The following is a 23,595-nucleotide window of genomic DNA, read 5'->3' on the forward strand; positions in this document are numbered from 1 at the left end:
ATGAACTAAAGCTGCAGATACTCAGATCCTCTCACCTCTGCAGACTCTCAAAGAGGACACTGCAGTCAAATCAATCTGCAGAAACTTCAACTCCTCCAACCTGTTGCTGCGCTCCCAGTGTTTCCATCTCATCTGTCTGCTGTGAGAGCGTCAGGCTTCACCAGAGTGCACGGGTGCTGCCTTCAAGGACTAGTAGGACGCTCCGACATTTGAAGTTTCCGCGTGAACTAATTGGTGTGCACTTTTTATCTCATTTAATTTAATCTCATTTCTAAATATTATACAGGAAAACATTCAAAGTAGCATTAGAGGTGGCAAAACTGGTTAAAACTTTAAAAATACATTAGATTTCGTTAATTAACATTTTCTTTCAATAAACGTGGTATTTCTGAAAATATGCATTGTTTACTATTTGTTTTCTATACAATAATATTACCGTATTATTTATTAGTAATATTTATTAAAGAATAGTTATTAATTGTTTGTTTATGCAAAATCTTTATATTTCAGTGTGTAACAAAGAATGGAACATTTGCCATACCACACACTGTTACTATACATATTTTTTATTGTACAAACCTGCAACAATGGCTCGTTTATGCTGAAAAATACTTATATGTGGTCTGTTTTGATGTTGCTGCCTAGCTTGGGAACAGTTGCAACAACTTGTTAATTGAACTCAGGCGTTCTGCTTTTGGATGCAGTTCTTGAGAAATTTCCATTTTTCCATAGCGCGTTTGAACGCATCCAAGATGATGAGAAGGGGGGGGGATCAGTCCCAGAAAAGTAGCTAAGTGGTTTCTAATGTTTCTAATATGATCCTTCATATTCAGAAGGAGCTCTTCAGTGGGTTCACTGAGGAGGTTTCAAGTGAATAAATCCGGGTTAGCTTCACATGACATCGCTGATTGATTGATTGATTGGTCGATTGATTGATTGACAGTAGAACATGTGAGATAAATAAAAGGTAAATATAAGGTTACAGAAATCACGTGTCAGAGAAGGTTAACGTATGGATCGATCAGCTGCTCCTGTTTCAAATTTTTCTTCTTCTTCCTGTCCTTCCTCATCTTCTTTCATTAAGGCCTTACTTTAGATAGTTTTGTTACTCAAGCAGTTTCATTTAACCTCATATGGAGTTTTGTTAAGACAACACTGCCACCTAGTGGACACCGACACGAACACGTTTATATTTTTCATTTTATATAATAGATGATCTGAATAAATCAAATTAATGCTGTGCTACTTCATATTGCCCTAATGGGCCGGTTTGTATATAAGTTGGGACTAAATTAAAATATTGGTACGGTTACTGTATTCCATAAATATTCTACGATGACCTTGATCTGTCTTTATAAAACGATACTGATAATGTACCATGATTAATTAAATCATTTTCATGGTTTAATCTATATTTAATATTTTTAGAACATGACTGTCTGAGCTGATTGGGGAGTCTCCAGTCTTTCCCTTTCTGTTTCCAAAGTGCAAGGTGACTCCTGCAGGGAATTCCCGCTGTCAGCTGAGGCCTGGCCCCGCCCTCAGCCTGATGTGTAAAACATGTGGATGGACCTGTCCGCACCGAGGCCCCGTTCACGCGCTGCTGCAGTCTGCATTCAGATCTGTTCACTGCTCTGCGACGTCACTTCGAGGAAATGAAAACCTTCAATAAGTCGACACGAGTCAGAGCTGCGTCAGACTGGCGACAAGTAGGCCCTATAGGGACAGGAAGTAAGGAAAGCGCGCCTTCAAAATAAGAAAAAGCTTAACTATACTGGTGTACTACAGTCTAATTTAGTCCATTTCAGCTGATTGTTTATACATCATTCACCGACCTACTATCAGCTTTGGATTTGTTCTTAAAGGTGATAGTGCATTGCAGTTAGGAGATCAGGGGTGTAATATACCGATATTGCCAAAAATGAAAATAGCTTCAAATAATTATACCTTTTCATGGAAACTTTGATCATATTAGGGTAGATTTATGCCTATGTTTTAGTTATATGAATTTAAAAATCACATTAAACTCAAGAAAATTAGTAATTACTGACAAAATACTAAGTGTTATAATGTTAATTCATACAATCGGTAAATCCGGCTTTAGCTGTTTGTTTTAATGATTGCATCTTCATTTCCATCACCTTCATCATTTCCATCTTATTGTTGCTATTTTCACATGAGTTGCCTATACATTGTAGCATTTACACTTCAATCGCATTGAAGACCAAAAAAAAAAAAGAAAGAAAAAAAGAAAAATTGAATCGTACCTTTAAAAGAATGTTTCGCCTGCCAGTCTTTTTTGAAATACAATAGAAATATTTGCTGAAAGTATTTCTCAAATCCAGTACTCATACCAGACTGGAAAAAAGTCAATGTTTGAGTTTATTTTGAAAACCTTTACCGGAAGCGCGCTGCACCTTCACGATACTTGACGTCGCTTCAGACCAGAAGCAGCAGGACAAGGTTGATCGACATATTTCGCAGTCTCTCCGGGTGTTTCTGTTTATTTTTGGAGTGAAGTGACGGACTGTGTTTCGTTCAGGAGCCGACAACAGGTGAGTTAAAACATTTAAACTTATTTAACATTTGATGTGACGCAGTTTGGCTCAGCTTGAACCACATCCGTGTTGTGTAAGTTACTGCTAACTTTTCAGTGTTTACCAAGAGTCCCACACGGGATAGGCCCACTTCGAGAAAGTGAAAGCAACATTTTACGAATAATTATTCAACTAAAATATCTCATAAACATTATTATAGAGCAAGAGTTTGTCTGTAGTATTTAGTGGCGGTTTTAAAGTAGCATTTATCCCAGTGGTATTCATTAGTGTTATTCCCAAATTACAGTGTAATTGTGTTTTCTCGTTTTGTATGCTGCTAGTCGCTGTTGTAGTTTATTTGTGTCTGTCAAGTGACTGAGTGAGGGCAGAAGCAGATCACATTGTGTGTAGCTCAATGCTTTCTGTTTTTGTAATGTAATTACATTATCATGTGATCGCTGCATGCTGAAACACTGAGTCACTGGTGATGTCAGCATGGAGCATTTTTTTTTTTTTCATACTTTACTGACAACAAACACGATTAAAAATAATAAGAGAGAGGGCAGTATTCATATTGTTTGGTAATGTTTAATAAAATGAGAAAAAATGACAAATGAAAAATAGGTTTTGAGTCGGTCCTTTTGTTCTTGTGAATATCAGATAACTTAATAATCACACTAAATCAAGTAAACACTGACTGTACCCTGCTAAATTACATAAACCACTGTCTCAGTTTCTACAGACATTGATTGAAGGTCTTGAATATCTTTTAATTATTATTTTAAAATCTGATTTCATCTACACAGCTCATGTTTAATGTAGAAAAGGCTGACAAAGTGATTAAAGGTTCTATGTGAAGCAATTTACATGTACAGTATATAGATTGCTTAGTATTGACAGTGTGGGGATGGATTGTAACACAACTTAAAAAACTGAAACTTTCCCTGACTTTCTGGGTTGCCTGTAACTGCAGGTGTAGTGCTATTTGTTGAAGTAAAAGAGTGCACCTGTGACGCCTGCAAACCACACCATCAGATGTTAGACCAACTTTATGAATCATTTCACCGTGTTCTGAATATTATGCAGCAGTCAGGCCACATGAGCATGCTCTCTTTCTCTCTGTTTCTCTCTCTCTCTCTCTCTCTCTCTCTCTCTCTCTCTCTCTCTCTCTCTCTGCTGTGAATGTCTGCATCACACTTTTCTGTGGTCTCTAAAAAACAGATGATCTGAACTGTGAATATTCTATTTTCTCATTTGGGGGAAAAAAAACAACATGTGGTGGAGTGACGTTCCAGTGTCCTCCAACAACGCTATACCTATACTTGTAGCAGCCTGTGGACTGATTTGTGTGTAAAGGACTCAGGATGGTTTTTCAGGGAAAATCCAAAGGATATGATGACTCAGAGTGACTTGCCTCCTAGCTAACTTTAGCTTAAAAATGGAGTCTGTTAATATCAACAAATGGCCAGTGCCCATCACTTGTGTCTACAATGTGCAAGCATGAGCGCGACCGTGTGCATTTTTTCTTTGTTTTCCTCTTAGCATCATGGCGTCTGGAGGCCCCATGATGAACGGCGATATCTCTCGCTCTCCCAGTCAGTCTGGCACGCTGGAGGAGACCCTGCAGCAGATGAACATCCTCATCCAGGAGAACCGAGACCTGAAGGGTAAGAGTGGGTGTGTGTCCTCGTAGGATCAGGGCTGAGGAAAATGTTTTACACTTCAGCTTTTTATTTGGTGTTATAGCAGTTCAGCAACAAAGAAGTCTGTTCCAGTCTGCCCTGATACTCTTATCAAGTCAGGCCAAAGCGTAGGGTCATGGTGGCTCATGTCAGCTGGAGCAGCGTATGGGGGCAAGGAAGGGTCAAAAAAAGGCTCGTTCAAATTAGTTGGCGGGTGTAATAAGCATTCATTCAAATTCTGTGTGTGCGTGTGTCTCTTGTTTAGAGGCCCTGCGTCAGACCAACCTGACGATGAAGGAGCGTTTCGAGGGTCTGACTGCGTGGCGGGAGAAGCAGCGGGAAGAGCGGGACTTCCTGGAGAGCAGGCTGGAGGAGGCTCGGGGCCGCATGGAGGGGCTAACGCTCCAAAACCAGGAGCTGAACAGGAGACTGGTGGAGGAGGGGAAGACAGGAGGAGCCATGGTGAGGGTGTACTGATACTACTTTTCAATCGTTTTGAAATCAGCTGAGAGCCAGTGTTCTGTTCACATGTTAATAACTGTTTCTGATTATCTTTATTACAGTATACAGTTCATTTCAGACTTTGTCCAGATTATTATACATTAAGTGGCATTAGATTTAAAACTTAACTTTACCATCTCCAGGCGCTGTCATCCAATCAGAGTGCAGAAATTGATGCCCTGCGTACCCAGGTTGCTCGACTGCAGGCAGAGAAGAACGACCTGGTGGCCCTGAACTCTGAGCTGCAGCTGAAGGCAGAACAGGATTCACATGGCGACTCCTTCATTGAGATCATCAGAGTTTCGGTGAATAACAACACACACACACACACACACACACACACACACACACACACATATATATATAAATAAATTCAGATTTTTTCTTCTATTTTAAGGTTTCATCTAACACAAAAAGTCTCCACTTAAACCCAATTAACTCTGATCAACTCATACATGCGTGTAACTGACTGGGTGTTTTGCTGCTCAGGACGGAGGCGTCGACGGCGTGAACAACGTGTGTGGTGCGGAGCGCAGTAAACGTCTGGACCTGAGCATGACCGCGTCTCGGATGGACAGCGAGGAGGTGACCGTCAGCCAGCTCCTCCAGTCGCTGAGGAACGAGACGCAGCGGGCTGAGCGGCTGCAGGCTGAGATGCAGGCGTCTGCCGCCAGGTAGAGAACAGCAGCTTAATGTGGGGAAAAAAAAGAGCCCGTCAGTCATTATAATGACAAACAGATAATGACTTAGTGTCTGAAAATAATGAGATTGTATCTTGGATTTAATAAGTTAATATCTCAAAATGATGGGAAACTATTTTGAGAAAGCTTCTTATTATTTTTAGACAGGAACTCATTATTTTCAGATACAAACTTACTACTTTTAGACTTGTAACTCATTATATTAAGATACTAATTGTTTTGAAATGATAAGGCATTATTAAGAAATACTAAAGCATTATTTTGAGATAAGTAAGTCATTATTTTGGTACAGTAAGTCATGACTTTGACAAAGTTTCTCGTTATAATTACTTAATGAATCTTTTTTTTTTTTTTTTGCATCACATTGACAGAATTTGGCTTCCATAACCTAAAGGAACAGTTCACCACTAAATAATCTTCTCTCATCATGACAGATTTATAGGTTTATAGAATCAGGAAACACAGCACACTCTTGAAAATATCAGTCAACAGTTGAATTTAACAGTTTTTGAAACACATTTTCCAACAGAATTAGAGAACTGGAGGAGAGGAAAAGCATTGTAGATCAATCAACACAGACCATCGAAGCAGAGACCAAGGAGGATTCTGGGAAAGAGGAGCAGGTACACTCAGTACTAATAAAGATGATTGTAAATTGTGCATTCTGATTTAAAATTCTTCACCTCGGATTGAAATCTCATCTCCATGTTCTGTCCTGTACTTGATCTATGACGTTATCATTATCTTACATTCATGATTGTGTGTCATGTTTTGTTTCCTTATTGTAATGTTTGTCTGTCGTGCAAATATTTCAGGTGGCGTCTGAGGTGGAGAATCTTAAGTCTCAGATGATGACGCTGTTCAAAGAGCTGCAGCAGGCCCAGAGCAAGTTGGATGAAGCAGAAGGCATGAAGAAGAACTTGCAGGACAGGTTAGACCCACAAACTCACACACATTTACCCACACTACCAAAATATGACTTGTAAATAATTCAGTAAAGTAGCCAACAAAAATAATACTGTTAAATGTTTTTATTCTTGTATTACTAAAAACATGAAAACAGGAAAATGCTATGAAAATCATTTCTAATTATAATGCATATATGGTTGGATCTCAAAAGTGAAGAGAACTTACCAAATTTTGTCAAATTGTGACCAGGGCCTTTATTTACCTCAACTCCAGAAAGTAACGGCCTTTATTTGAAGTAGGCTTGTATTAGAGAGGCATTTATGTCTAATTCCCTCTGTTTGTATCTGTTTTGTGATTATAATTGGTCATTGGTCATTGGTCAAATTCCTTGACTTGCAAGTCAAGGAATTTAGGAGGTTTAGCAAGTTAAGTAATTAGTCAAGGAATTTACACATTTCCGCACTTAAAATGTAGCTACTGCCATCTTGTGGCGCTTGTATGCGACTGCAAAATACAGTTCGGCTGAGACTTTGACACTCACAGTGACTGAAATCAGTTAAAAGTACTTCAGATGAGTGATCCAGAACATAGTGTGATTATATTGTAGAATTTATTAAATCGTAGCGATGAAAATATTCATTATCACGGGTTTCCCTGAAATCTTTTGAGACAACGGTGGCGATTTGGTGCATTTGGCATGCAGGGCTGTACACTTGTCAGGCGCACACATTGAAGTGAAAAAAATCACAATTTCACTTTTAGTTTACCAAACAGGGGGCAGACAAAGAAGCTTGAGAGCAAAATAACAAATGGGAACAGAACCTGATTTTCCATAAATATGCTAATATAAAAAGAGGAAATGAAAATGAAATCCAATAAAAATAGATGTGTCTAGTGTAATACCATTTGGTATTGATTTGGAGTCACTAGGTCACATGGCATGGAAGCTATTGAAAAAAAAATCCAGTTTTAACAGCTTTTGACCTGTCAATCAGAGAAAATATCCATGCTGGTGTGTACACAAGTTTTCTAAACAATCTTTGACGTATGTGCAACAACACTGGGGCGCTGGGGTTCAATATTTTAAGCTAGCGTAGCCTTTCTTAAAACACACAAATTTGTTTGCCTTAACAAAGACAGCAAACAATATATAGGCAGGGAAAACCCTGACTATATTTGGCTGGTGTGCCAGTCCTAATATGACAGCAACCAGGATTTTTCCCCAGCCTACATCTGGGGGCCGACCTTTATCTGTTTGACTGCGCTTTTATTTGACTACCAGTTTCTGTTTGAGGAAATGCAGTATGCAAAGCTTTCCTCTTTTAATCAATGTGCCCAGGCGTAATCCCGAGCTGCAAATACAGACGTTTTCCTGTTGTGTCTAGATGTCGGGAGGTGGAGCAGGACGTGGCCACTCTGAAGACCCAGCTGGTGGAGAAACAGGCCGTTCAGTCGGAGAACGACCGGCTGAAGCTGCAGCTGGACAGCATCCAAGCCCAGAACCTGATGGAACAGAGGAAGGCTGCAGATGAGAGGTCTCATTTGAATCTCAACATCTTTTACTGTCCAGAAAAATGTGAAAACTGAACTGTTTTAATTGATTTTTTGTGGGAATGGCTTCAAATGTAGTTTTTTATTTATATCCCCATAATGATTACCTTATATAAACACAGATTGCGTCACTGGTAACACCCTTCCTTCCTCCCTCACAGAAACAACCTGGCTCAGCTGAAGGATGCCTACACCAAACTGTTTGAAGACTACAATGAACTCAAAGAGGAGAAGAAGAAGAGAGAGGTCAGTTTATGTAGCATAATGAGGAGCCTTTTCTGAATTTAGTAACAGATAAATTCCTGGTGATTTCCACTCACCCTAATGCAGTCATAAGAGTATAAACAATAAGACGTAAGAGCCAGGTGTGTTTGACCTTTACGCTCTGGTCCTGCAGTCTCAGATGGTGCAGAAGGAGGTGGTGGACCAGCTGCAGGAGCGGCTGGACGCAGCTGAACAGGCCCTTGTTGCTAAACAAGACAAGATTGATCTCATGAAGCAGGAGATCTTCCAGAAGGAGAAGGAGCTGGAGACCATATCTGTCTTCCAGGCTCAGGTCAGTGAGCATATGAGTGTTTTCACGTCACATTGTTTAATTTAACCCTAACAACTTGCATTGGACCCCCAAAGTAAGAGAAGTCTAAATGACAGCATAGCTCCCTTCAGCTTCGTGGTGGTCATCATGGTCTTTGGTTGTCCTCTCTGTGCAGGCAGAGGTCTACTCCTCAGATTTCTATGCAGAGCGAGCAGCGAGGGAGAAACTCCACGAAGAGAGGGAGCGTCTGGCTGCTCAGCTGGAGTATGTAATGAAGCAGAACACACATCTGCAGGAGGAGATGGACTCACTGGGCCGGTACGGAATCAAACAGGCTACCAAGTCTGTTTTCTGTAATTCAGTTTAGAAAAAAACTAGATGCAGCATATTGTTTCATTTTAGTTTAGTTAGTCAAATTGCAGCACCGGGTGCTTGGAAGCAGTCTGAATTTTTTTTTTATGCTACCTTGGTCCAAAGTTTGAGTGACAGCTTTCACACCGGCCTAAAAGAACTGCACGAAACAGACAAAATGCCCTAAAATAGGCCATGTGTGAGGTTAGAACATTTTTTAACTTTTTTACAGCTTGTGGAAAAACTGGAAAAAGCATTATACAAGATAACTGTATGAAGTTTACACATAAGTACCACATCCTGACTTGGACTGTGTTAAAGTCTTTATCAGCAAGAAACAGAATTCTTGTCTCTGCAACAAATTTTCTTGTGTTTCTTCACAGGCGATCACTAAATGAGATGCAGAGGAGACACGTGTCACTTGGAGGAAGTCCACACGGAGCTGGCGCTTCTCTGGTTGGAAGAGGTATATATGGTTTTATTATGTCCTGACTGAAGACTTCCAGGCATATTTCCTCAGGCTGTGTACAAATTCATTTTACCTGAGTTGAAAGAGCCTTCAAAGAATTATTTGTATTTTAGTAAATTCCTTTTCTTGCCCAGTTAGATGAGATGATTAATACCATTTTTTATGTGATACATATGAAGCTAAGGCCAGGAGACAGTTAGCATAGCTTAGCACAAAGGCAAGAGGCAGAAGCTGGAACTATTTCTTGGGTCTTCCTGTCACCAGGGAGGCTGCCAGCAGGGGTGTGACAACATGAGAGATGTTAGCCTTCAGGATATTCTGTCGGAAAGCCTAGAAAACATTCTGCCAGAAAGGAATTCCTAGCAAAAAGGCTTTAGGAAATCAGGTGACAGTATAAAGAGAAGAAGTCTTGGTATTTTAACCCAATTTATTATTTTTAGACTTAGTTGACCTCTTCAGTTTAAAAATATTTTCAGTTTTCTGTTGCAGTTTGGATAGGTTTAGGCAACAAAACTACTTGGTTGGGTTTAGGAAAGGATCATGGTTTGGGTTAAAATACACTGTTAACCATTTGTTCCAGAGGCTTTCTGTCAGAGAGATTTTTGCTAGAAGGGGCTTTCTGGTTTTTTGCCTTTTCATACAGCAGGGCCAGCTGTTCCCAGTCCTTATGCTAAGCTAAGCTAACAGGCTGCTGGCACTAGCTTCATATTTAGCTTACAGACATGATAGTCTGATCAATCTTCTCATCTAATGAAGCATATTTTCAAAAATGTCAAACTATTGCATAAACCAACCTTTCACCATCTTTTACTACATCTTCAACATGTTATTGGTGGAGCTTGTTGACATATAGAACAATGTGGAACATCTGTCCACCATGTTCAGGTTGTGATCAGTGTCTCTGACTCTCAGGTACCGACTGGAAGCAGGGGAATATTCCCGAACACGCCTGTCCCAAGTGCAACGAGATCCTGCCAGACCTGGACTCCCTGCAGATCCACATCATGGACTGTATTAACTAGACCCCCATCATTACAAGCATCCAAAACTACAGCTGTACCTGTAGCACCTTAATCTGAGTCTTCCTCTGCTTTTAGCTGTACCTCCTCTTCTCAGATCCGAGACTTCACTCTGTAGTTCCACAATAAACTCAGTACAACTCATTGTTGTTCAGGATTTCAAATCTGAAAACGATTGAGCCTCTTCAGTTTGTTAAATTTTAAAATTGCTTTTAAAGATTTTGAATAGAACAGGAAAAATATTGTAGGACACATCTTGTATTTTTGACCCTGTCATCTGGCACATCGTTTGTTGCTGTAATGGAGAAGCTGGATCTGGAATATTAAAACAGAAATTGCACAAACACTCTGATAAGATTTCAGTTTGGCGCTGTCTCCCTGTTGTTCAGTCTTTTGAAGTTGAATTTGTTTACCAAGTAAATGGTTGTTGAAGGCTTTTTTTAAAGGTTTCTTTGTCAAATCAAAATGAAAATCTTTATATATTTTTTCCTTGGAAATATTTTTTGCTCATGGTTGGTTTGTTGGAGGAAAAAGAAGCATGCACCATGTAGGCACTTTAATATGAGAATATATATTTTATTTTGACTCTGCAGATGATGCCTGGTAATGTATTTAACTTGTTAATCAATCTATCACTGTATGTGGTACTGTAAGTGTATGTGCAGGAGGCTCCAGTACCTGTGGATTCAATACTCTGTAGATTATAAAGGCTTTCTGATTCCATGTTGTCATTCTGTGAACGAAAATAAAACAATCTGCAGATTTTTGTCTGCTTTTAGTCTTGTTGTGATGAAACAAAACATGGGTAAGTGTTTGAAAATCACTTGAATTAGAACTGATATTTTATATGATAAAATGAGCCTGATCATAGTGGTGTCAAAAGTCTTACAAACACCATGCATGTAACATCTGTCTTGAAGTAGCTGCTATCACAAAAAATCTATACAGGGGCAAGCGTTACAAAATTTGTATATAATGTGCACAGTACAGTAAATGTACATACATACCTATACAAACTGTTAACATGTTTTTTCTCCTCTTATCCCCCTTTGAAAATATTTATTTTAAAAAAAATATATTTACTCCTTAATATCCCATACATGTTGAACTTTATGTGAAATTGTGACACAAACTCCGGTGTCAATTTTTAGTTGTAATGCAGAGTCCATAAAGAGGCAAATTTCTTTATTTTTTATATTTTATTTTTCAATTTTAAAAGCATACGAGCAAACAAAAACAACAACAACACACACACACACACAAAACAAAACAAAAACAAAAAAAGAGCAAATTTCCTTCCATCATGTCTTAATCGGGAAACCATACAAACTAAACCCTGACTTTAGCCTTCCAGGCAAACTTCTTCCCGGACTACTGGCCCAGCCATCACGTGTGTAAGAATATAGGTCGTTAACGACTTACAGCGGTAGCAGAAATAAGACTGTGATTTAAGTTTAGACAGCGTCGTCAGCACTGTGTGTAAGTCGAAGACGGAAAACATAACAGCTACGAACAAAGGAAAACCTGGGAGTCAAATATCAGGGCATTTAACGCCTTGAAACTCGAAGCCGCCAGGCAAGTGAATACACGTTTTAGAGTCCTAAAATTCCCTTGAACAAATATTGCAACAGAATCAATATTAGTAGAGATTCATGTTGCTTAATAAATTTTATCTCGCATAAATATTTATTCTGAAGAAATCTAGTCCTTTTACTGTGGTCAAAAAGTGATTCTATATCACCGGAACACTTTTTTCAGTTAGGCAGAGCGTTGGGCACCTACAAGAACTTTGACAACACAGCAGGGTCCTTCGTTTAGCGCCAGTTTAGATTTTCTCCCTCGCTCTGAGAATAGGCTGTAAAGATTACAATATACTTAACCCCAGTGTGTCATTTTTTATGAAATATAACCAACGACTCTTACATAGCAAGGTTTTGTTTTATTATTGGAAAACAAACAATACACTGACAAGGCGGACGTAGCTGTAAAATCTGTCAAAGTTAGATTAGAGTTAGCAAAGGACACAAAGCTGCAACACTAGACCTCGAGGTAAGTGGTATTTAACTATAATCAAATGGAAAGCTACGTTAAAAATATTTGGTTAATGTTTCATTTTGATAATCACAGAAGAAACGAGCCGTATTCGTATGCTCAAATGATGACATTTATGACTCTGACTGTTTACCATGTTAAATATTGAACTGTATCTGTCTGTGTAAATGGCACCACAGTGAACCAGGTTGTTTCCTCAGACTGAATCTGATTTTATTTTTTAAATAGTTATTTTTTCCCCAGTATAGACAGAGGATGTGTTTAGCCTGTATGACATTTTTGTGCACTGGTCAGACTATTTGCAGGGCAGTTTTTAGTGAGAGACAGAACATACAATAGATAGGGTACTTTCATAGAGTGCAATGACTCTCATATGATGTTTGCTGTCTTTATACAAACACATTTTATTCATGTGGTCATACAGCCAACATATAACAGTGCGTGAGAAAGCTTGTAAGAGAACAGACTTTAACTATGGTCATTGGGTTTCAGTGTTATACTGTATTGCAGTGGTTGTCAAACTGTTTGTACCCAAGGCAAAAAAACACTATAACGTGTTATCAATCTGTAAATGTTTAGTTTTATTTACTCATACTACATACTAAGTACAATTTGATAGAAAAGATATTACTCATGAAATATGTATTAACAAAATACTTAAAAAATTCATTTGAAACTTTGTAAAATTACATCAAAGTCAAAATACACTAATTTAAACTAATCAGGTCACAAAATTGTGACAGACATAAATTCCCACCATCAAGCAACTGCGCACGAGTTACAGTTTGCCTCTGTATTGGGAAATGAGCACTTACAAACTACTGATACAATATTTTAACATGTTATTAATATCTTAATGAATAGTTGTGTGTTGCAATAATAACGTATGGTTGCCGCTAAAGCCCATGACATTGGCTCATGGCACACTGTTTGGGAACCACTGCAGTACTGCATTGAGCACTGGGATAATATACAGTGAAGTGTGTGTTAAACATGACACAAAACACACAGTTGAATATGATACCAAACTAGTCTATAATGTGAATGAAAAATCTAGGATACAACAGAAACTATTGTACTGTTCAACAATCAGTAATCATTATACACTGATATCTTCATGAGCTTGACCTACTGTTTGTTCAATTATAGGACCGACAAAATGAGTCTGTCCTTCACTCCACACAATTAAGTGTCTGCCTTCTTATAGGTCACCAGGTCATCTGCGATCAGCGCCACTGTTAACATCTCTAAAATGGACAGTGAGTATCGTGGGCTTTAAAACATACTAAAGTACAACTTTATGAATCTGTCAAGGCATAAGTTGATTTACATCTTCTCTGTCCAGGTGAGGATGATCTGGACATTTTGACGGCACTGCTGGCTGAGAGCGAGGGCGTCGGAGAACAGCAGGATGGTCTGGAGCAGGAGCAGGCAGACGACTTGGATGGCCTCTTTGATGATGACAATGACGAGGAGGAAGAGTACAAAGACGGCGCCGAAGAGGAGGGGCAGGATGCAGAGACAGAGGACATAGTGTCGGATCTCTTTGGAGACGTGGACGATATTGAAAATGAAGAGAAAGACCCCAAAGGAAAAGAAAGTGGGAACCTGGACAGATCCAAAGAGGATTTACAGGGTTTGTAGTTCTGAAGTCTCTCCTCTAACCTGCTGCTAGATGGTTTACAATATAATTTTGTGGAACTGCAGTGATTAGTCCATTTGTCGATTAGATGATAGCCTAAGTGTCAAACATTTGCGCTTTCCAATTTCTTTTCTCATTATTTTGACATTTTATGGACTAAACGATAAATCGTGGAAACAGTAGGCAGGTTAATCGATAATGAAAATAAACATTAGCTGCAGCCCAATTATTTAGTTCAGTTAAATGCTGCTTGTTGGATTCACCAGTGGAGCTTTATGTCTTCCTTCTTCAGAAGAGCTCAGGCGCATGCAGGACCAGATGAAGCAGTTGCAGCAGCAGCTGGAAGCAAGTCAGAAGGTCTCCACCTCATCTTCCACTCCAGCCAGGACTGCAGGGGGCTCAGCTGGCCCCAAACCGATGACCCTCAAACCGTCACCCCCTCGACAGCCAACCTCCAAACTGACCCAGGCCAAGCCAGCCGCTGCCACACAGAAGACCAAAATACAAGCAGGTAAACATTTTGTTGTTTACCAGCCACGGTGGCTGTTAAATCCTGAAGTCTGCAGACCATTTTGCTATTTTCAGGGTTCCTATAGTGCTGAAACTTACAAGGAATATGCTTGAATTTGAATGTTCAGCATAATCTGGTGTTTCATCTGCACATTCACTCTTTTTATTTTATTTAACTTATTTAACCAGGAGTTAAAGATTTGTTGAGATTAAAAATCTCAAGAGTATCCTGGACAAGACAGGCAACAGTGCAGATAACACAGATGTCAAGATAAAACAAACATGAAACAATATAAAATGAAAAACAAAGAACAATTTACAGAATTACAGCATATGAAAACACTCAAAAAAAGAAAGTAACTTCCCATACCTTTTTTGTTGGATGTAGATCAGCAGATAAGAAACCAAAAATCTGAATTTTTTTTTTTTTTTTGAAAAGTCGTCCATTGATCCTTTGCTCTGGAAAGTAGTGAGCATTACATGATCATTATCAAAACAGTAGTAATATGAACAGCTGATAAAATAAATAGTGAGAATAGATGTTGATTGCTGTGTGTATACAAGAATTTGGAATTGCATTTCCAGGTACAATTAAGATGTGATAATGATTTGAGAATCTGGGAATTCTCGATTTAGGTGTCTTGAAATGTGCTTGAATTTAACGCTTAAAGAGTCGTACAAAAATAAAGTACAGAATGAATTTGTAAAGACACAAATAACTTCACAGAACTGCAAGAAAATAGCTGACTCTGCTTCTGTTTTCTTTGTCTTCTGGCAGCGGCAATGTCTTCGTCTCCTCCAGTCATAGGAGGTGGCGTGAAGCTCCAGGAATCCTCTGACTTTTTTGATCAGCTCAACAATGCTGACTCCTTCAAGCGCAAACCCAGGGTAGCTCACCAACCTAAACCCAGCACATCGCCAGGTAAAACTTCATCCCTATAGAATTCACGTAAACCAGAATTACTGAAAGAAACTTCTCATTGAAAATCACTGTTTTCTCATCAGAAGACAGAGGACCTCTGGTGGAGATAAAGATCGGCAGCTCCTTCCAGCCGGTTGAGAGCACCAGCAAGGTCGCCAATCCTTTGCATTCATCTCTGTCCTCCCTGAGCAGACCTGCATCAGCAGGACAACCTAAACCCTCTTCTCTCCCTCCTCTTCCTAAAGACGTGGCAGTAGAGAGGTACTCAGGACTGCGGCTCAGGTGCGGACACTGAATTGATGGAAACACTGGATTTTTAAGCTTAAAAAAAGTCACTGAAAAGCCTGAAATTTGAGTCTCATACACTCAAACAAATCCAAGCTTCTCTATCCAGTAATTCAGTCTGAATCTGGTCCCTTTTCAGAAATCCTCGGGTTTCCTCCAGCGAGATGGACCGCAAAATGGCTGACCGCCGTCTGATCCGTTTGTCGCAGGTGCCGGAGCGTTTGTCTCGGGAGAAGCTGGAGGACAGTGACTGGGTGACCTTTGCGGTGCTGGTTAGCAAGGCCACGCCACAAAGCAGCAGCAGTGTAGGTTTATGCTCAAACTTCTTATCCCTGCTGGTAACCTGACGTAAACTGATTTACAGTCTCTCAGGATAACTCTTTTCGGTATGACAGTACCAAACATGACGGGTTGTTCTAAAGCTAAGGGAAGGGGATTAGCTGTCTGCTCTATATGTCAGTGTACAAATGAGAAATGTCATGCCATCCCATTTCTGACCGAGCGCTTCCTCTCTGCAGGGCAAAACCTTCAGCATCTGGAAACTGAACGACCTCCATAACCTGGAGGTGTTTGTGTCTCTGCTGCTGTTCGGTGAAGTCCATAAAGAGCACTGGAAGACGGAGCCAGGCACCGTCATCGGCCTCCTCAACCCAAACCCCATGAAGCAGAAAGACGGATATGACGGGGTGAGTGGACACTGAGCTGAATGTGATGTGCAATCATGTTATCAAACCATCTGAATCTCAATTATGTTATTGCAATATTTAGGTAATTACATTTGTATTACAGTGTAAAGTATGCAAAATCTTCCTCTGCAGTTAATTTTAGTATAAATGGAGCATCAGTGTTAATTTTCAGTCTTTTTTTTTCATGCATAATCTCAAACGTCACTGATTTTACAAAAAGTTGAACCATGTGCAGAAGTAAGAGCTGAGAGATTAAATGTCTGACCCAGGTGACAGAAAACTGGGTCAGATGGAGGCCACTTGTCACTCTTAAGTCCCGTGAAAAGGAACTGTTTTTCACACACGGTAAAGTAATTACTTTGTTTTATTTTGGTTTTACTCGACTGGTGTTGCGATTTCTTTTTGTCACTGACTGGTTTGGCAACGAAAAGCGTTGGCCAATTAAACCAAAACAGACTGGTGGTGTCAGCATCGCACGCCAAGCTTGAGGTGTTAGAAGAGGAATGTGGCGAGGAAAGCCACACGCAAACAAACACACCATCCACAGAGGGCAGTTTGAGTTCAGAGACTCTAATCTGTTAACAGAGAACAAACCAAGAGTCACAGTTTGGACACAGCCTGATGAACTTTTTCTTGAACTATTCAAATCCTGCTATGCTGTGTTCAGATCAGGTGATGTTTGTATGGTGAAGGTCTGTCATTAAAACATAATTCTGCCTTTGGTATCAAATCCCAGTTTAGCACTGGGGTCAGTAAAGCATTTATGTTTCTGATCAAACTTCAGTCAAACTTATTTACTCCAAATGATGTTTACAGCAGAAGTGAAATGTGTTACACTGAATTGGTGAAAGCCTGAAAGGAGTACGAGAACGCTATATAATGACTACTTTGTCATGACTAATTTGAAAATATAGACTGTAATTAATATATAAGATACCCAGTAATTAGTACTTTGATAGCATGGTCAGTCTGTAATAGATTAGGGCTATGCGATATATTGATATTATATCATACTGTGATATGAGACTAGATATTGTGATAGATTTTGGAGATATATTGTGATATGACATAAGTGTTTTCTTTTCCTGGTTTTAAAGGCTGCATCACAGTAAAGTGATGTGATTTTTATGGACTTACTGGACTGTTCTATTATTTGCCTTTACTCACTTAGTGATTATATCCATTACTGATGATTATTTATCAAAAACCTCACTGGATTAATATTTTGTCAAAGCACCAATCGTCATCCCTACAATGTTGTCCCACAGTTGATATTGAGGTGTTTGGTCAAAAATATTGTTGTCAGACACTACCTACATGACCAAAATTCAACGCTATCAGCAAATATGAAACTTAACTATTGTGAAAGCTTTTATAGCTATATATGTTTAAGTTTTAATATTGACATCCATATTTTGCAGCAGTTTATTTTCATCATTGATTACTCTGCTGAAATATTTCCTCTTTTCTTCTGATTAAATATTTTATCTATAAAATGTAAATAGAGAAAAATGCCTGTTTCCATTTTTTGGAGTCCAAAGTTTGATTTATCCGACCTGCAGTCTAAAATTAATAAAATGTTTGATTCTTTTATAGTGATATAAAACAGAAAGAAGAAGCAAATTCCCAAACTGCAGCTGCCTTTTTGCTTGAAGAATGACAGAATTCATTTATTATCAAAATATTTGATTGTTAGTTTTCTGTCAATAAACTCATGGATTGATTGACTTACTGTAACCGAGGAGAATAACAATGATAACACATTAGAAATCTACAAAACAAATATAATAAGAAGTATAAAATTCCAGCCATAGGAATAACAATAAACAACAATAACAATAAAAGACAGGCATTTTTTTAGACTTTATGTTTTGATCACTTTTTACTATTTTAAACCATGAATTAAAAGCCTGTGTTGAACGTGTGCAGGTGAGCCTGACGGTGGATCACCCACAGAAGGTGTTGCTGATGGGTGAAGCTCAGGACTACGGCACCTGCAAGGCCATGAAGAAGAACGGAGAACCCTGCTCTCAGATCGTCAACATGGTGAGTCCATCTCCTCCTGCTGCGTGTGAAATGTTTTCCTTTCTCTAAATATATCAGCCGTATTTTTTACATCCGTGTATTCTCATCAGGGATCAGTGTTCCATCATGTCTTGTCTCTGCGTGGCTGTTTGTTTCCAGTATAAGTGCCAGTACTGCCAGTATCACGTCAAGGCCCAGTATAAGAAGATGAGCTCAAAGAGAGCCGAGCTGCAGTCGTCGTATTCTGGGAAAGCTCCCAACAAGGTGAAGGTGAAGGGGAAGGGCGGCGGCCTGAGAGAGCGTCTGTGTCAGGACGGCTTCTACTACGGCGGCATGTCCTCAGCCGCCTGTGCCGCCTCACTGTGAGTTGCTGTTGCTGTTTTCTACACATCCTCCCTTTAATTCACAGTATCTAATAAATGCGTTTCATAATAATGGAAACAAAAAGAAGAGCTCACAGCCCTGTCCAAGCTGGATTCAGGATGAAATTCTATTCACCGTTCACAGTGTGAAAGGCAGTTTGTGCAGGACTAACTGCAGCTTACAAAGCCAGGAACACCGACTGTGTGGGACTGGGCGAGAATGTGAGCTGCCTGACTTTTCCAGTAACAGGTCTGTGTGTTGCAGAACGGCGTCCAAACCGAACAAACCCACCCAGAAGACTCTAGACAAGCTGTTTGTGAAGGGCTCGACTCAGCTCGTCGATCAGGCCAAGAGGCTCGGTGAGGAGGACACACACATACACACAAACCTCAGGACAGTCAACAATGCATTTTTCTGTGTTTTGAGGTCCTTTTGGGTTTTGTACATGTCTTGTCTTACTATAACCAAATCAAGTCACTCATGCACATTATTTTAGCTGGAGCCTTGACAGTGACTGTTAAGGGAGAGAACACCTAATGACTGGCTGTAAAAATAAAAATAAAAAGAAATTTTATATATATAATCCTTTTTAAAATAGTTTGTTCTTTGTGTTTTGTTGTGTTTTTGTAGCCATGCAGTCTGGTGAAGTTTCAGGTTGTTCAACTGAATTCAAGAGCCTGATGTCGATGCCAACACCCGGAGCTCTACAGCTGAAGAAGCACTTAATACAAAACAAACAACCAGGTACACAGCCTGGAAATATCTCTCTGCCTTTTACCACTCTAACTAAGAATGAATGAATTCATTTTATTTTATTGTGTAGTGCTCTGTCATCTCATGGCCAGTCCTTCATTATATTATATCAGGACTTTTGTAACTTAAAGCCTACTGATTGTATAAAAAATAATAAAAAAAAAATAAAAAAAAAAGAGAAGAAATGCCGTTATGAATCCAAAATTTAATGTAGAAGGGTCATCTGTCCTCACCACATTCTTTGGATCATTTACTGTAGCTTTATGTCATTAATTTAAAGGTCGCAATGCTTCCAGTGCAAAAAGCAGGACAAAACAAAATCATATTCATTTTCTGTTTCTCACAGATGACACAGTGGACAGATTTGATTAGATTTTTCTTCCAAAGCAGCGTACGGACCTGTTCCAGTATGAAGAAACAGAAAATCAGATCTAATCTGAGTACAAACTCATTATAAAGAACATAAGACGTTCAGTTCAATGTTCAGTTCAAGAGCTGTGAAATTAAGAGTCCCATTCTGTGATGTTAATTTCTCTTATAAATATGCACTGTCAACTTTTGCTGTGTTGCATTCATCAAATAGCAGCATTAAAGACCAATAGACCAATATCTTGACCCCAGGATGGTGCAGTAGCTTGTTGTTTACGTAGTTTTCCGTCCTCAGTGTCCACAGATGCAGCTGGAGCACCGGTTCAGTCCATCTCCGCCTCAGACCTGCTGAAGCAGCAGAAACAGAAGCAGCGGGAGCTTCTGCAGAACCGCCTTCGGAGGGCAGACGAGATCCAGAAGAGGGTGCTGCAGAGCTCAGCGGGGCCCAGGCCCGGGTCGTCGCCCTCACTGACGTCCCCAAAAGCAGCGTCCGAAGCCCCCAAGGCCACCCAGAGCCCCGCCACTCCCCACACCCCCACCCTGGGCCGAGGCTTCTCCAAAGGGGAGGACATCCTGTTCTTTGAGAACAGCCCACCGCAGGCGCCCGCCCCCAGCGCTCTCAGCCTATCGGCCGCCAAGCTGGCTGCTCTGAAGAAGCTGAGAGCCAAAGGGATGGGGCTTGAGAAGGAAGACCCCAACGCTGTGAAGAGGAAGAGGAGTAACGGCAGTGAGATCAACGCCCGGGTGGAGAAGAATCTCACCTCACCAAAGGGTACAAACACACAGTCATACTTTTATCTCCTGATTTTCTTTTTTTTTTTCACTTCCATATTACATTATTTATTGTTATATTCTTACATTCCAGGTTTGAAATCCTGTAAATTGTCATCTGAAAACTGGTGAACATGTTTGAAACAGTGTTTGAAACTTAAGATTTTAAAAGGCATGATGTACAGTTGCACATTTCACAGCTGAGAAAATTGGTTGGAGAAACACTCCACTACAGTCTGCTGCAGTTTAAAAGGAACACAAAATGTTTGCAGAAATTAGATTTTTTTCAGCCTATCAAATAGTATGCATCTCACAGAACTTTTTTATTATATTACAAGTTTTTCAAAATGTGTTTTTCAAATACTGAGTTTCAATCTTTCAGTCTTTGCTTTTTTTCTCAGTTGTGAAATGTCACATGAAAATCATCTCATATAAAAACAACTGTCTTGCTGCTTGTTCTAACCTGTCCTTTCTCTGACTGTGCAGGTGAATCATCCAGTAACGATGAAGAGGAACCGGCCCAAAAGAAAAAGCGAGAGCAACTCAACTACGTCCAGTCAGAGGAGTTTCAAAAGATCCTCAACGCCAAATCCCGCCATGATGTCGTGCTGCAGGCGGTATGACAAGTCACACTTTATGAAAGCCGTCTATTAAGATCAGTTTTTCTACGCCCAATCTGATTTCTCCACACACAAATCCTACTGCATTTAAAACTTTACAAAGTGTGTCTGAATTAAAGACATTTCCTTGTGAATTTCTTTTCTCTCAGGCGGAGTACCAACTGCAGGAGCGTTACTTTGATGTTCTGGTGAAGAAGGAGCAGATGGAGGAGAAGATGAAGGGCGTCAGGGAGATGAAGTGTCGCGCTGTTACATGTAAAAAGGTACTGAGTTAAATTCACACCTATTTAACTCAGATATGTGAATGTAGAAACATTTATAAATAAATAATCATAAGTGTGAGCTTTAGGGGTCAGTCAGTTATTAGCCTGGATGATAATCTGCTCCGATAGTTTTTGTAATTAACGTAATTATTATTCTTTATTTTGATCAAATAAATTAATTTAAATATACTTTACTTTGTCTGGAGTCACCGTACTCTGTCGTCTCACTCACTGTCCCGCCCACAGCACTATCTGATTGGTCAAAAGTATATATCAGCAAAAGCATATCCACATCGAAGGGTGCTGTGCCACTGACAGGTAAAGAGGAACACAGGAGTACAGGGACTTGGCGAGAAGGATTCATATTTCAGTATGAATTTAAGTTTTATTAGGTTTATTTATTTTACTTTATTTACTTTTAAAAGCTTGGCTTAATTAGTTAAATGATAAATGTCTTAAAAATATCTCACAATGTATAAACTTGTTGAGACCTGCAGAAAAATGGAAAAAACATTGATTGACCCCCAGTGAGCATAGTGGAAATGATTAGTTGCCCCTGACTGTCTCTCAGTTAGAAGTAGGAAAAGTAAGCTGTTATTTTCCCATGTTCACTTGCTTCCAGTGTAGTTACACCTACTTCAAGCCGGCGGATCGCTGTGTGGAGCAGAATCATGATCTGCGGTGGCACGATGCCGTCAAACGTTTCTTCAAATGTCCCTGCGGACAGAGAGCCATCGCTCTGGACAGACTGCCCCACAAACACTGCAGGTAAGACTCCTGATGCTCCTGTCACCTTGTTTTTCCAGGGTTCACACCTGTCATGAAAACATTTAAATAACTTTGTTTTTTGTTTTTTACCATTTCAGTAACTGTGGTCTGTTTAAATGGGAGCGAGATGGCATGCTGAAGGTAAAATCTCTCTTTGACTCACAGATCATTTAGAAAAAAAAATGTAATTGCTGTGAATGGAAACAGACCTTATGTTGCTCTTTCTGTTTTCTTTCAGGAGAAAGCTGGACCAAAGATCGGTGGAGAGCTCCTCCTGCCTCGAGGAGAGGAGCACGCCAAGTTCCTCAACAGCATGAAATGACGGCGCCAAGCTGCTTGTTGAGGCAACAACATGTATTTAGATTTCTATGTTTGTAATTTAAGTGTCATAGTAGCATTTTTACATGTGTATGAATTATGTTTTAAAGTTTGTTGCTGTGTAGTTGATTATGTAGATTTGAATACTGGATATGCTGCAATAAGCTGATTAAAGTAATAATTTGCAACATTTTGCATCAAATGACTATTTAGATGATAGAAGACTAGTGATGAAAAGGTGAGATCGCAGATTTTGGTGCAGATACGGAAAGTATGCACTTGTTAATCATATAATACTGATTTAATAGTATGATGGCAAACAGGTTTTCCAATGTTTTGATTGGTTTCCTGACTGTTAGTCATTTTTCCCAAAAGCTTCTTTGTCATAGTAGAAAAAGCACTGGTGTAACTAATAAAATAAAGATGCCTGAATTTAATTCAGCTGCTTCAGTTTCAGGGTCCTGGTATTGTTCTGGCTCACTGTCACACTGTCACGACTTACTGGGACGCTTGAACAGAACAGAGCCTTTGTAAATGTTATTAGTAGCAGCTGTGCTTTTCCTGCTATGACAAATCAAAATGTCTGCTGTGAAAAAGCCTTTTCATGTACAAGCTTTAGCCTTTTTTTCAAGCAATTCTTGCCTTTAATATACAGTATGAAAACAATATGTTCCTTTACTGAACAAATGCAAAAAAGTTAGTTATTTCCTACAGTGCTGGATGTGTGCAATTTGTTTATTATAAAATCCAGAACTGGGTTGTGGTGATGAGGAATATAATTTACAGCTGAAAGAAAATAGTTCCACTTATAGGTACGCTGTGTAAGTTAAAACATCATCAACAGACAGTCCAAGCAGTCAGAGGGCTGCTGTTGTCCATGTTGGCTTACTGGAAAAGCACTGCTACACTAAATGGAATGGGACCTTAATTAGTATTATTGGAAACACAATATCAAAATGGCTGCTGTGGTCTTTCGTCGTGCTGCCACGGCTG

General features: G+C 39.6%; 2 protein-coding genes across 2 annotated transcripts; both read left to right on the top strand.

Annotated features, from left to right (window-relative positions):
* The first annotated feature begins 2,402 nt into the window (after window positions 1–2,402).
* optn (optineurin) lies at window positions 2,403–11,021 on the top strand. The gene is made up of 13 exons (XM_084711206.1): window positions 2,403–2,555; window positions 4,080–4,204; window positions 4,485–4,681; window positions 4,864–5,025; window positions 5,210–5,394; window positions 5,951–6,044; window positions 6,237–6,352; window positions 7,716–7,865; window positions 8,043–8,127; window positions 8,279–8,437; window positions 8,592–8,734; window positions 9,151–9,233; window positions 10,149–11,021. Exons 2-13 carry the CDS (start codon window positions 4,084–4,086, stop codon window positions 10,256–10,258), a joined length of 1,605 nt encoding a protein of 534 aa, XP_084567332.1. The 5' UTR covers window positions 2,403–2,555; window positions 4,080–4,083; the 3' UTR covers window positions 10,259–11,021.
* Window positions 11,022–12,069: 1,048 nt separating this feature from the next.
* Window positions 12,070–23,039, top strand: mcm10 (minichromosome maintenance 10 replication initiation factor). Its single transcript, XM_084711270.1, has 18 exons — window positions 12,070–12,304; window positions 13,515–13,566; window positions 13,653–13,943; window positions 14,242–14,460; window positions 15,238–15,381; window positions 15,465–15,663; window positions 15,806–15,971; window positions 16,185–16,352; window positions 18,282–18,398; window positions 18,537–18,739; window positions 19,005–19,099; window positions 19,371–19,484; window positions 20,158–20,634; window positions 21,120–21,250; window positions 21,403–21,516; window positions 22,139–22,284; window positions 22,383–22,425; window positions 22,523–23,039. The coding sequence occupies exons 2-18, from the start codon at window positions 13,560–13,562 to the stop codon at window positions 22,604–22,606; spliced, it is 2,718 nt and encodes a 905-aa protein (XP_084567396.1). The 5' UTR covers window positions 12,070–12,304; window positions 13,515–13,559; the 3' UTR covers window positions 22,607–23,039.
* Window positions 23,040–23,595: the final 556 nt, after the last annotated feature.

The sequence above is a fragment of the Lutjanus erythropterus genome, chromosome 22 (assembly GCF_056507025.1).
Source record: "Lutjanus erythropterus isolate fLutEry1 chromosome 22, fLutEry1.hap2, whole genome shotgun sequence".
Lineage (NCBI taxonomy): Eukaryota > Metazoa > Chordata > Actinopteri > Lutjaniformes > Lutjanidae > Lutjanus > Lutjanus erythropterus.